At 38.1% G+C, this 14,020-nt stretch overlaps 1 protein-coding gene across 1 annotated transcript in view; it reads right to left on the bottom strand.

Annotated features, from left to right (window-relative positions):
* C2CD6 (C2 calcium dependent domain containing 6) overlaps nt 1–9,733 on the bottom strand; it is a 125,617-nt gene extending 115,884 nt beyond the window's left edge. Inside the window, exon 1 of the mRNA XM_057745362.1 lies at nt 9,497–9,733. Within this exon, the coding sequence (XP_057601345.1) occupies nt 9,497–9,733 (237 nt within the window). The remainder of the gene's footprint in view (nt 1–9,496) is intronic.
* Nucleotides 9,734–14,020: the final 4,287 nt, after the last annotated feature.

Raw genomic sequence — 14,020 nt, 5'->3', positions numbered from 1 at the left:
AAATAGTGATGCTTATTGAGTTTTGTACCACTAATAAACAAAATGGAATTAAAATCATTTTTAGAAATATTGCTTATTTATCATTTTTAATTTTTGTATATTATATATTTATTAAGTAAACTGCAGTACATTTATGTAATGTATAAATAAATATACAAAACATTGGTGATAGATGTTCATATGTTTTTTGTTGATAAGATTGTGCAATCAAAGAAATCTGGAGAATACTGCTAAAAAGTCACATCTGGCTGCCTATGTCTTGCTTTCCTAAATCTGTCTTTCTGGAGCTTTAAGCTGCCAGCTCCTATCTGTATGCCCATCCTTGGCTCAGAATGAGGGAGGTTCACTTTCTCCATTTGACAGCCCCACTGCCTTCAAAATGAGAGGGAGGTAAGTATTCCATAACAGTTTTCAGTTCTGACTCATCACCAGAAAGCCTTGGGTAAAGCTGATACTTGGTTGCCTATTTGGTTGTCCACTTTTCTGAAAATACTAACGGTCACAACTGTGGAGCAAAAGAGGAGCAAGGGTTAATATTCCAGTACCAAGCCCCACTCAGGATACCCACAAACTATCTCTTAAACTCAGGGCAAATAAGGGGAGTAAGGAGAAAAAGTGTTAGGGGAGGAGGTGATGATATTTCGAGTGGGTCTGAAGAAGTAAAAAATTAGGAACTGGGGGGAGAGGAGCCTAGACAAAATAAATAATTATAAAAGCATAAAAAAGCATGGTGCAGTTTATATTATGTCATATTTATATACTACACATAAGTATATATATTATACTTAAGTATACATACTTATATGTAAATAAGTATACATGCTTATATAAATATTAAAATATTATTTCATATTTATATTATATATAATATTATATAAGTTTATATTATATATAAGTATTTTACATAAATATATAATTCATTTCCTCAAATTGAGCTATAGTTTCATGCAATCAAAATCAAAGTCCAAACAAGTCTTCCTATGGAAACTGATGAGCTTTTCCAAGACAATCTTGCAGAAGAAAAACAGGATGACATACTTAAAAATTAAAGAAATAAAGACATTATTTCTTAATCTCTAATGGCATTAGCACAAGGATAAATGCGCCAAAGAAACTGATCAGAGAGTCTGGAAACAGACCCACACATTTATGGACACTTCACTTGTGACAAACATGGAACTAAAGAATAGTGGGGAAAAAACACTCTCAACTGGATTAAATAGAAATTGCCACGCAAAAGAAAGAAAGAGAGGGAGGGAGAGAAGGGGGTGGGGTACAAAGAAGAAGAAGAAAAGAAGAAAAAAAGGGAAAAGAAAAGAAAACCTGACTTGTACCTCACACTACACACAAACAAAATCAGTTATAGGTGAATTGTAAATCTCAATGTGAAAGGATAAACAATTAGAAGATAATATAGGAGAATATTTCCATGACATTGGGGTAGAAGATTTCTAAAACAGAACACAAAGAGCAATAACCACAGAGAAAAAGTTTGATACATTAAACTACACTAAATTTAATAACCTACTTATCAAAAGATGCCATTAAGAAAGTGAAAACATAAGCCACTGACTGGAAGTCTTTTGCAACACATTTAGTATACTGACAAAGGGACTAAAACTAGAATGTATACACAAATTTATAGAAACTAAATATGAAAAAGGCAGACAACTCAACAGAAAAATGGGGACCATATTTGAACAGGCACTTCACAAAAGAGTTATCATTAATAATCATTTGGAAGGGAACTCACCCTTATTAGTCAGCAGGGAAATGAAAGTTAATACCACAAAGAGATACCACCACACATCCCTGAGATGGCTAACCATAAAGAAACTGACACTATCAAGTGGAAGGGTTTGGAGTATCTAGAACTCTAATACACTGCCAGTGGGAATATAAATTGTTACATTCTCTTTGAAAAGCTCTTTGATATTTTGTACTGAAGTTGAACATGTACATAACAATGACCCAGAAGTTCCATTCCTAGATATATCCCGGACAGAACGTAGGCATATGTATATCAAAAGACATATACAAGAATGTTTATAGCTGTATTATTCACCATAGCCAAAAAATAGAAACAACCCAAATATCCATTAACAACAGAATGGATAAATATAATATGATATGTTCATATAATAGAATATTATAGAGCAAGGAAAATTAATAACTACACCTACACAAAACATGAATGAATCTCACAGACAAAATATTGAACAAAACCCCCCAAAATACATATTTTAAAATGCACATAGGACATTCTGCAAGATGTATCATATGCTAGACCATAAAACTAGTTTCAATAAATTTTGCAGAATTGAAATCATACAAAGAATGTTCTCCTACTTCAACAGAATAAATTATAAATAACACAAAGAAATTTGGGAAATACACAAATCTTGGAAATTAAAAACACATTTGTAAATAAGGCATGGGTCAAAGAAGAAAAACAACAGAAATCAGAAAGCATTATGAACAGAATAAAAATGAAAACAACATAAAATTCAGGGAGTGCAGCTAAAGCAGTGCTTAGCAGAAAACTGATAGCATTAAACATCTATACTTAGAAAAAAAGCAAGCTCAACCCAAAGCAAACAGAAGGAAGAAAATAAAAATTAGAACAGAAATCATTAAGATTTAAAAAAAAAAAAAAAGGGGGGGGGATGGGCTTCCTAGGTGGCGCAGTGGTTAAGAATCTGCCTGCCAATGCAGAGGTCACGGGTTCGATCCCAGCTCCAGGAAGATCCCACATGCCGTGGAGCAACTAAGCCTGTGTGCCAAAAAAAAAAAATAGGGGCTTCCTAGATGGCACAGTGGTTAAGAATCTGCCTGCCAATTTGCAGGGGACACTGGTTTGATCGCTGCTCTGGGAAGATCCCACATGCCGCGGAGCTACTAAGCCCGTGTGCCACAACTATTGAGCCTGCGCTCTAGAACCCGTGAGCCACAACTATTAAGCCATGCTCCGCAATGAGCCGGCACACCAATTAAGAGTAGCCCCTGCTCAATGCAACTAGAGAAAGCCCATGTGCAGCAATGAAGACCCAATGCAGACAATAATTAATTAATTAATTAATTAAATAGAAAATCAATGAAACTAAAGGTAGCTTCTTGAAAAGATCACCAAAATTTCCAAACCTTTAGCTAGACTGATGAAGAGAGAAAAACAGAGGTTACAAATTACCAAAATAAAAAATGAAAGGTGTACATCACCACTGACCTTACAAAAATTAAAAGGATTATAAAGAAATAACATTGTATTAGTTCCTGTAGCTGCTATAACAAATCACCACAAACTTGGTGGCTTAAACAACAAAAATTTATTCTTTGACAGTTGTAAAGGCCAGAAGTCTAATACCAGTCCCCCTGGGCCAAAATCAGGAGTCAGCAGGGCAGTAATTTTTCTAGAGGCTCTAAGGAAAAATCCATCCTTGCCTCTTCCAGTTTTTGGTGACTGGCCAGCATTCCTTGACTTGTGATCACATCACTCCAATCTTTAACTTTGTGATCACATTGCCTTCTCTTCTGAGTGTGTTTAAATCTCCCTCTACCTCTCTCTTATAAGGACATTTGTGATTACACATGGGCCCATCAGATAATCCAGGATAATCTCCCCATCACAAAATCCTAAACTTCATTGCATCTGCAAAGTTTATCAGCATATAACTACTCACAACTATAAACAGTTTTATGCTAACAAATTAGACAATTTAGAGGCAATGGAAAAATTCCTATAAAAACACATATTACCAAAACTGAATCAAGAAGAAAGACCTATAACAACTAAAGAAATTTAATTAGTAATTAAAGCTCTTCCTACCAAACAAAACAAAAACAAAAAAACTTAAGCCCAGACTGTTTCACTGGTGAATTCTATCAAATACTTAAGAAATAATAACAATCCTTCACAAACTCAGGAAAAAAAACAAGAAGAAAGAACATTTTCCAAGTTATTCTATGAGGTCAGTATTACATTAATACCAAAGCCAGATGGACATCACAAGATGAGAAAACAACAAATCATTATCCCTTACGAATACAGATTCAAAAGTCCTCCACAAAATTTTAGTAAACTAAACCTAACAACATATTAAAAAGGACCATACACCATGATAAAGTGGGGTTTTTCCACCTGAAAATCAACATAATAAAATTAATGTAATAAGCCATATTAATAAATGTGTCCAGTAAAGGACAAAAATCACATGATCATTTCACTAGATGCAGAAAATGTATTTGACAAAATCCAAGATATGCTCTTAATAAAAACTCTACACAGACTAGGAATAGATGGGAAATTCTTCAGCATCACATTCAATGGTGAAAGACTAAATGTTTTCCCCGTAAGATTGGTAAGGTAAGAATGTTCACTCTCACTGTTTTTAATCAACATTGTACTAAAGTTTCTATCAGTTCAATCAGACAAGAAAAAGAAATTAAAAGTATCCATATTTGTAAGAAAGAAGTAAAACTGTCTATCTGCAGGTGATACAATTCTCTATATATACAAATTCCTAAGAAATCCACTAAAAAAAAAAAAAAAGAAGAAAAACTACTAGAACTAATAAGTTCAGCAAGGTCTCAGGATACAAGAACAAAATATAAAAATCAATTGCATTTCTACATAAGAGCAATGAATAATCTGGAAATGAAATTAAGAAAACAACTGCATAAGAAATAGCATCAAAAAAATAAAATAGGAGTAAATTTAAAAGAAATGTAATAATAAAGTGTTTTTATTAAAAGTGAGAATAGTCAGGAAATCATTGGAAAAGAAAACTACAAGGGGGTGGGGGGACCAGCCCTACCAGACATTAAAACATACTGTAGGGACTTCCTAGGTGGCGCAGTGGGTAAGAATCCACCTGCCAATGCAGGGGACATGGGTTCGAGCCCTGCCCCAGGAAGATACCACATGCCGCGGAGCAACTAAGCCCGTGCACCACAACTAATGAGCCTGTGCTCTAGAGCCCGTTAGCCACAACTATTGAGCCCATGTGCCGCAGCTACTGAAGCCCACTCACCTAGAGCCCATGCTCTGCAACAAGAGAGGCCACCGCAATGAGAAGCCTGTGCACCACAATGAAGAGTAGCCCCTGCTCGCTGCAACTAGAGAAAGCCCATGTGCAGCAACAAAGACCCAACACAGCCAATAAAATAAATAAATAAATAAGTAAATTTATAAAAAAAAAGAAAACATACTGTAAGTCTTTAAAATAAAATAGTATGGTCTTCAGTACTCTTCTCAATGTATATTCATGAAATACTTGGGAAATGCCTACAAAAAATGACTTTGGGAAATGCTGTATTCCATATTCCCTTCTTGAATAGTTACAGGCCATTTAGCATGTTAAAGATTCTTGCAATAAAAGAAATATCTTTGCTTAAAAAAATAGTATGGTGTTGGTACATGAATTGATAAATAGCCATGGAAAAGAACAGTAAGTCCAGGAAAAAAAACCAAATACATGTGGTAACTTCTGTATAAAACTTATGTATAAAGGTGGCATCTCAAAACACTAGGGCAAACATGGATTTTTTTTAAGTAAATGGTGCTGAGACATCTATTTGGGAAAAGAAAAAAATCCAGTCCAAATAAATCAGGGGTCTAAATGTAAAAATGATATGCAAGTACTAGAAGGTAAAATAGGTAAATTCCTTCATGACCTGGGCATATGTAAATCATTTTTATCTAAGACACAAAATTCAGATGTAATAAAAGATTATAAACTTGACCTCATCATAGCAAAATACCAAAAAAGTCAAAAGACAACTGTGAATTGTGAGAAAATAGTTGCAACACATATCACAGATGCAGATCTAATACCCCTAATAAATGAAGAACTTTTGAAAAATTGAGAGGGGAAAATGAGAGGAAAATGACTCAAATGGGCAATTCACCAAAAAAAAATTTTTTTTAAAGGAACTTTAAACATACAAAAAAATATGTTGTGGCCTCATTTCATGCTTCTCTCCCTCTAATTCACTAGGTTCCACGAAGAGTCCAGGCTAGAGAAACTTCACACTTGTTTATTGCTTCTTAAGCTCTCCACCTCTATCCCTCCCACTCAATTTTTTTTAAGCTCTTTATTGGAATATAATTGCTTTACACTCTTGTACCAGCTTATGAGGTACACCAAAGTGAATCAGCTGTATTTATACACATATCCCCATATCCCCTCCCTCCTGTGAATCCCCCCACCACCGGCTCCGCCGCCCTCCCTGTCCTGGTCTTCTAAGGCATCATCCATCATCAAGTTGATCTCCCTTTGTTATACAGCAACTTCCCACTGGCTATCTATTTTACAGTTGGTATTATATATATGTCTGTGCTACTCTCTCACTTTGTCCCAGCTTTCCCTTCGCCCCCCGCCCCCCCAACCCCATGTCTTCCAGTCCATTCTCTCCATCTGCATCCTTATTCCTGTCTTGTCACGGGGTTCATCAGTACCTTTTTTTTTTTTTTTTTAAGATTCCATATATATGAGTTAGCATACAGTGATGTTTTTCTCTTTCTGGCTTACTTCACTCTGTATGACAGACTCTAGGTCTATCCACCTCATTACATATAGCTCCATTTCATTCTTTTTACAGCTGAGTAATATTCCATTGTGTATATATGCCACATCTTCTTGGCTAGCCTTTTCTCATTTTCAGGTTTTCACTTAAAAGCCACCTCCTCGGAAAGGCTTTCTCTGATCCCCTATCCAAAGTCCTATCTGTCCCTCCACAATTATTCTCTATCATAGTGCCCTTTTATTTCCTTAGAACAACAGCGTAATGTGTAACTGTCTCTCCAATTCAAATGTTAGCTTCCAAGGGAAGGTGCTTTGCCTATCTTGTTCATCGTTGTATCCTAAGTGTCTAGCACAAAGCTTGACACATATTTCAAAGTAAAGCAATGAGAGGTTGGGAAGTAGCATACCGGATTTCAGGATTTGGGAGGTGAAATCCTCAGAGTGAAGGCAAGGTCCAAGATGTAGAATTGCAGTGAGCTGCTGAAAGGAATTAAGGCCATTCAAAGAACTGACGTCAAGGTGAGGGATAGATTATCCACATTTTTACTAACGTCATCAACTACAGTATCCCTCGATCTGAGCACTACCTCTAGTTAATCTTTCTGGTTCTCTCACTAATTGACATTTGATAAATCTATAAAAAAAAAAAACTCATCGAGACCTCCTTTTTCTTTCACCCAGTTCATCAAACTCTTCTGGCTCCACTTGCTTCCTTCTGCAGACCACACCCTCAATCTATAATCCCCACATCAATGCCTAGCTTTTTTCCGTCTGCAGTAATTCTCAAGCATGAATCTAAGCATCACTTGGGATAGTTTAGAATCTGAGCATATTCCCAGGGCCCCACCCCTCTGGATTCAGTAGGTCTAAGGTGGAGGCCCAGGAATCTACACTATAACAAGCACCTCCAGAATGTTTGGGTACTGGTGATCCAAAGATAAACACTGCTCTGGATGAAGAGATGTCCTTCTTCCTATCCCCGGAGGATACCTCCACCTGTACTCTAGAGCCCATACTTTTCCATTCTCTCAGAGTTCTTACTTTATTGGCCTCACTCCCACTATGTCTCTAATCTCACCTTAAATCCTGATAGCCAAAACAATTTTTTCAGCAAAGCACACCTGATCCATGTCAACCCCCTGCTCAAAATCCACCAGCTTTTCCTATCACCTGTAGCAGTGGTTCTCAACTTTGAATATCCTTGAAATCAAATGTTCTAAGCACTATCTGCAAATTACTGTTTTCCAAAATGTATTGAGAGACAAGAGACATCTCTGAAAGATGTATTTGCTTCCGAGTTTTAAAAAATTTGAACAGAAATTACTAAATGACATCCTGTACAGAAAATACTAGACATATTTATATAGCTGTTCTTACTACTTTATAATAATGCGCTTTCGATAAATCATGTGCCACAAACACCCACACACAAATGCCAAGAAGTCATAGAAAAGAGGACCTGTTGCCAAATATATGAAGTTCCATCTGTGATGCACTGATGCATAGACAGTATTTACTAAATTGAAGAGGGTCATCCATTCCATATTCAATGATCTACATCATGTATCTTATAGTAGTTATAGTAATTTAAATAACATATAGTTATATTTCTCTAAGTTTACTGTGTTATAAACATCTATGCCACACAAATGCATTCCTCTGGATCTGGATCTGAAAAGAATTCATTTATGAGATCATTATAACTAAATCCAAGTGCACATTTCATTTCCTAAATTCTTTTGTTGTTCTACCAAAATGTTAAAATACTCTATGGTCAAATAATTTGGGAAACTAAACTTGGGTAAACAATATACCTTGCATATATGTGCATTACTCTTTTTTGAATGTATATAGATGCTGTTTTAATCTATAAGCAAATTCCATTAACAACACTGCCACATGGTAGCTTTTTTGTCATTATAGATTTTCCCAGTCAGTAGATAGTAAAGACAGCTACTTTTATTGTGGGGAGATTTCTTTTTATTTTTAAACAGCAAAAAGGTAGCCTCATGTTCAAAAAAGTTAGAAACCACCATTCTACAGAATAAAAGTCCAAATTCCTTAAGAGGACATACAACAAACACCTCCTATGTCCTAGATTTCCAAGCATATCTCTCTTCATACAAACTTTGCAATTTTTTATTGTATTATCCTAAAACTAAATCTTAATATGCTCTCAATGTATCATAAAATGAGTCAATGTTCTAAGTTTTTAGAATTAAGATGGTTCTTTAGACATCAAGTAATTCAACTCCTTAAATTAACAGAAAAGGACATCATCTTTTTGTGTACCATTTGTTTCCTGGTAAATACTGTATTATTTTTTTTAATAACTTAAGACCAACAATGAATGTAAAATTTCCTAATAATACTCTAACAGACTTTGAAAAAGTGAGTTTCAATTTGATTCCCTTTTTCTGTCCTCTGTGCTCTGGCAGTACCACTAAGTGGTAATTACACTTGAGTTTCACACACTTCAAATACAAATTTACCTACTTAAGAACAGGACACCAATAACTCACTTTGCAGACATGATATAGTTCGCTCCAACAGGTTCACCTGTAAGAACCTCAGGAATTGAAAACAGAGGTAACAAATGTCTGGAGTTTAACCCTTTAACCATACAAATGAATTCCCAATGCTGCTAACGATGAAGATGACAGCAGCTAACATGTATTAACTCTTCACGTTGCACTGTATTAAGTACTTTATATCATTACTTCTTTTGGTTCTTCAGACAACCCTCTAAGGTAGGTAGTAATTACTGTCTTCACTTAACAATTAATAAAACGGGGTTCTGACGAATTAAATAACCGTCAGGGTCCCACAAGTAAACTCTGCCTCAGGTGTTACCACCCTGCAAACATGGGGAGGTTTCCCTCCCTCCCGTCGGCATGCAGTGACGCCTTGGTCCTTTCCGACCTTCTAGGTGGTCGGGTAGGGAACACACTCCGCCCGCCAGGCCCTCCACTCACATTCAGCAGCCGGTGCCCAGGACCCTCCTTGGCCCCGTCTTTGGGCGGATTCGAGGTCTTGCCCTGCTCCTCGATGTTACCGGCTGCAGAAGAGAATCCCGACCCTCTAGCACGCATGTCTTCCAAGTTGGTATGGGGAATCCTCTGAAGTAGCGGGGCTGTGTAAGGGGAATGGACCCGCCCGTTTTGGTTAACTGCTGTGTTGGAAACGTTAGCCATGTCTTGGGGCGGCTCCATCCCTCCATCCTCGGCTGGGCAGGTCTGTGCACCAACCGACGGCCTGCTACTGCGCAGGCGCAGCCCTCTCCCGCCTTTCCAGCGCTTTCCTGGTCCCCACCCCGCGCGACCCGCGCGTTCAGGCCAGGCTCCAGCCCCGGGCTGGCTTTGGGAGTGTGCTAGTTTAGCGAGCCTGCGGGGTCAGCTGCAAGCTCTTGCCCAGGCCGTTTCAGTCTCCCTTTGAAGGAAGTCGGAGGATGCTTGTGGGCAAGCAAGACTCCTCAGCACGGTGTAGAACTTAGTTCGTTTCTTGCCCGCCGCTTAACCCATCATAAGGCCGCTTCTCCCTACTCCTGCGCACAATATGCTCTGAGCTCCAGATGCTGTATTTCCAACAGTCTACTTGGACATCTGTAGTCCACTGTCCCACAGACTCATAAAACACAGCACGTTAATATTCATCTTCCCTCTCAGACCTAAAGTATGTTCCAAACATATTTAAGGTAGCGATGTCATATCCACAAAAGCTTGTTCAGACACAGTGTTGAATTCTAACCCTAAATGTTTGAACCCTGCTCTTCCTCTTTATGACACCTCATGCAGGACATCCCATGCACAGGTGACTGCAGTGGTTTACTTATGGGTCTCCTGGCCTGCTGTCTCCCACCCTTTCCGCTGCCCCAGTGTTAATATAGCTTACCTTTTAAAACACAAAATCAGAAACTTTCAGAGTTTGTTCACTGGCCACTAAATTTTAATTCCATAATATGGAAACCCAGGGACTCCAAAATGCCCGCTACCACCTCAGGGTCATAACTTATGCCTATTCTATATGGAATCTACTTTTCTTTTACTCAAAGCCCACCTCAGTGTTCAGCCTTAAGGTTTATAACCCCATACACATACCCCTAAAGCAGAATTAATTGCTGTCTGCAACTGCTACTTGGCATATCCCTATTAGTGGGCTCACACTATTAGAATTAGTTGTTAATTTCAAAAGAATTCTTTGGGGGCAGGAATCTGATCCTCACCTTTCACCCTTCAGGGTTCATGGCACAATAGCCCAACACCCTTGATACATGTTTGCTGTCATTTTGGGTCTGTGCTGTGTTGTGTTTTATCACTGTTAAAAGAGACTTGCTGTCCACCAGCACACTCTGACTTCCTTAGGGTTCATGTGATGCAACAACAGAAATCTAACCTAAATCTAATCAAACCTCTAGCCCTAAGCTCCAGTCTACAGGAAATTCAGGAGACAGAGTAACAAATTGAATGATACCTTTAGGGGGAAAAAAATCAGACAAATAAAATTGTAGGTGGGACATTTTTAAAAAAACTGGTTTGGATTCTTCATACACACACACACACACACACACACACGCACACACAGTCATGGGGGAATGTAGAATGGTACAGCCACTCTAGAAGAGAGTCTGGCAATTTGTTTAAAAACAAAACATGTAACTACCATACAACCCAGCAATTGCACTCCAGGGTGTTCATCCCAGAGAAAGGAAAACTCACATTCACTCAAAAACCCACATACAACTATTCATAGCAGCTTTGTTCATAATAGTCAAAAAGTGGAATCAGCTCAGAGGTCCTTTGACAGGTAAATGGTTAAACTTCAACACATACCTTGGATTATGACTGCAATAAAAAGGAATGAACTATATGGCCATACAATGTGGGTGAATCTCCAGGGAACAAGCTGAGCAGAAAAAAAAGCTAATCCCCAAAGATTACATACTGTACGATTCAATGTATTACTGAAACTACAAAATTTTAGAAATAGAAGACATAAGTGATTGCCAGGGCTTAGAGCGAGGGGTGCAAGGAGGGGATGTGGGAAGGAGGTTGTGTGTTTATAAAAGGGCAACATGAGAGATTCTTATAGTTCCTGGACTTGTTCAGTATCTGGGCTGCGGTGGTATGTACGTGAACCCACACAATTGACAACAGAACCTAATGTACACACACAGACGTACATACACAAGTGTGTACAAATAAAACTAGGGAAATCTGAACAAGATTGGCAGATCATATCATTGTCAATATGCTGGTTGTGATATTATACTGTGAATTTTGTAAAATGGTATTTGGAGGCACTGGCAAAGTGTACAAAGGATTGTTCTGTACAAATGTAGTTTGCATGAATCTACATTTATCTGAGTAAATTTTTCAATTAAAAATATCATGGGGAGAAAAAATGAGGCCATTTAAAATTGAGATAAAATGAAATGTGTAAACCTTGACTAGATCTTGAGTGACAACTGGGAAAATTTGAGAACGGACTGAAATTATTGTTTTCCAACTATTTTAATGATACTGTGCTATGCAGGCAAATGTTCTTTTTTGAAGGATGGATGCTTAACTATTTGGTGAATTGACATGATGTTAGCAGCTTACTTTCAAAAGATTCAGCAAGAAAAAAGAAGGATGTATAAAGAAAGAATGCAAATGAGGCAAAATTTTAACAGTAATCAAAATTGATGTAGATTACAGTTGATATTACACTAATTTTTCAACAATTTTACATTTGATAGTTTCCAAATAAAAATCTCTCAGAGCTCACTCACATGTATAGCCTTTCCCTTGTCCCCACCTCCACCAGTAGAAATCCTATCCATCCTATGAAGGATCTGCACGTACCCCTTCCCTGCAATACTTCCCTAGATTCTTCAACTCTTATGCCTATCTCTGTCTTTTGACTACATTATGAGTCACTGAAAGGCACATACCATGTTTTATTCATTTTTTTCTTTTTCTTTTGTCCTCTCACAAACCTAGCCATTTGATCAAGATCAAATCATCTATTTCAATACAAGCTTTGTTTCATAATAAATTACAAACGGTACATGTAGGCCAGAGATCCCAAATGCCAGCTATATCACAACTTGGCATAGCTTTTTCTAAAAGACAACGTTCCAGGTACCATCTCAGACCTAATGAATCTAAATCTCTGGGAATGAGGCCTAGAAGCCTATATGTGTTTTGTTCTGCTTGGGAGGAGTGGAGAGAGGCAGGTATTAATTACTGAATATTTTGCACCCCCAAAACAATAAAAACCCCACTTGGGATCTTGCCTTTTGACACCTCAGAAACTCTATCAAGAATATCGCTCCCCCAACATGTGATATATGAAGTAAGGTGAGAAAAATTATGATTTTGAGCCAAATATGGAGACAGACATTAGCAATGAACTTCCTCCAAGTTTCCCAATCATCACGGCCAAAGGTTTTTTGATAGACACCACTGTGTTTTCCTTGATGGAAAAATTTGTTACAGCTCCACAGATTCCATGTATTGAGACATGGACATCTTTGGGGGACATTATTCAGCCTACCACAATCCCCCACATTGGTCCTTCATGTTTCCCCCTGAGGACATTGCTCAGGTGCGGTGAGCTTCCGCTCTAATGAGCATGGCTTCCCTGAAGTTTGCTGACAGAGAGGATCACACTCTCCTGAGCTGCCAGCTTGTTGCCATCAACACCATCGCTGATCACAGTGAAAGCTGAAACAGGCAGGATGACTCCAGGACTGCCAGTGGGTTCACAATTCTGTGACAGGAAGGGAATTCCCTTTTCAACAACTCCAGCCTTACAGACAGCAAGATATTCCTCATATGGTGTGCATACCAAATTTACACCTGTTCTCAGAGCCATCCAACTCCATCATCAATTTGTCAGTCCTCCTCTGTTCCACAACATTCAGTGGCTTGCTAATCAGGGCAGGCTCAGTGTTACTGAGGTGCTCAAGAGCCTCCAAGACACCTTTTCCTACAATGAGCCTTAATGTCTTGAGCTCTAGGTCTCATACCAGTTGAGGCAACATGGGACACAGCTCTGAAGAGACCTCTTCCAGTGCAGGACCCAGCTGAAGAGTGGCATTTCCATAAGGGCCAAAGATCTCTCTGACAAAGAGCTTGAGAACAGGTATGGTGGACTTCTGCTCATACTTCTTGTCTTTTAAAAAGAGGCAGGGGAAAGGGTCTGCAGAGGTCAAGTTCACATTAGCTTAATAATCTTGCAGCCCTCTCCTTTATTCTCCTGAGCTCTCCGCCCGCTCGGCTTCTCTTTTGCTATGTACGTTTTTTAAAGCTCCGTAAATGATTCTGATGTGCAACCAGATATGGGAACTACTGGACAGGTCTCAAAGAAAAATAATCTTTTACGATTATAAAACTTTTCAAACAAAAGTTACATTTCCTTTTTATTAGCTATGAAGTAAAGCATCTTTCAAACAAAATTACATTACATTATACTTAATACATGATACACAACCATTAAACCAGTTTCAAAAAAGA

The sequence above is a fragment of the Hippopotamus amphibius genome, chromosome 8 (genome assembly GCF_030028045.1).
Source record: "Hippopotamus amphibius kiboko isolate mHipAmp2 chromosome 8, mHipAmp2.hap2, whole genome shotgun sequence".
In the NCBI taxonomy this organism is placed as follows: domain Eukaryota; kingdom Metazoa; phylum Chordata; class Mammalia; order Artiodactyla; family Hippopotamidae; genus Hippopotamus; species Hippopotamus amphibius.
This window is presented reverse-complemented; position numbering and strand designations above follow the sequence as displayed.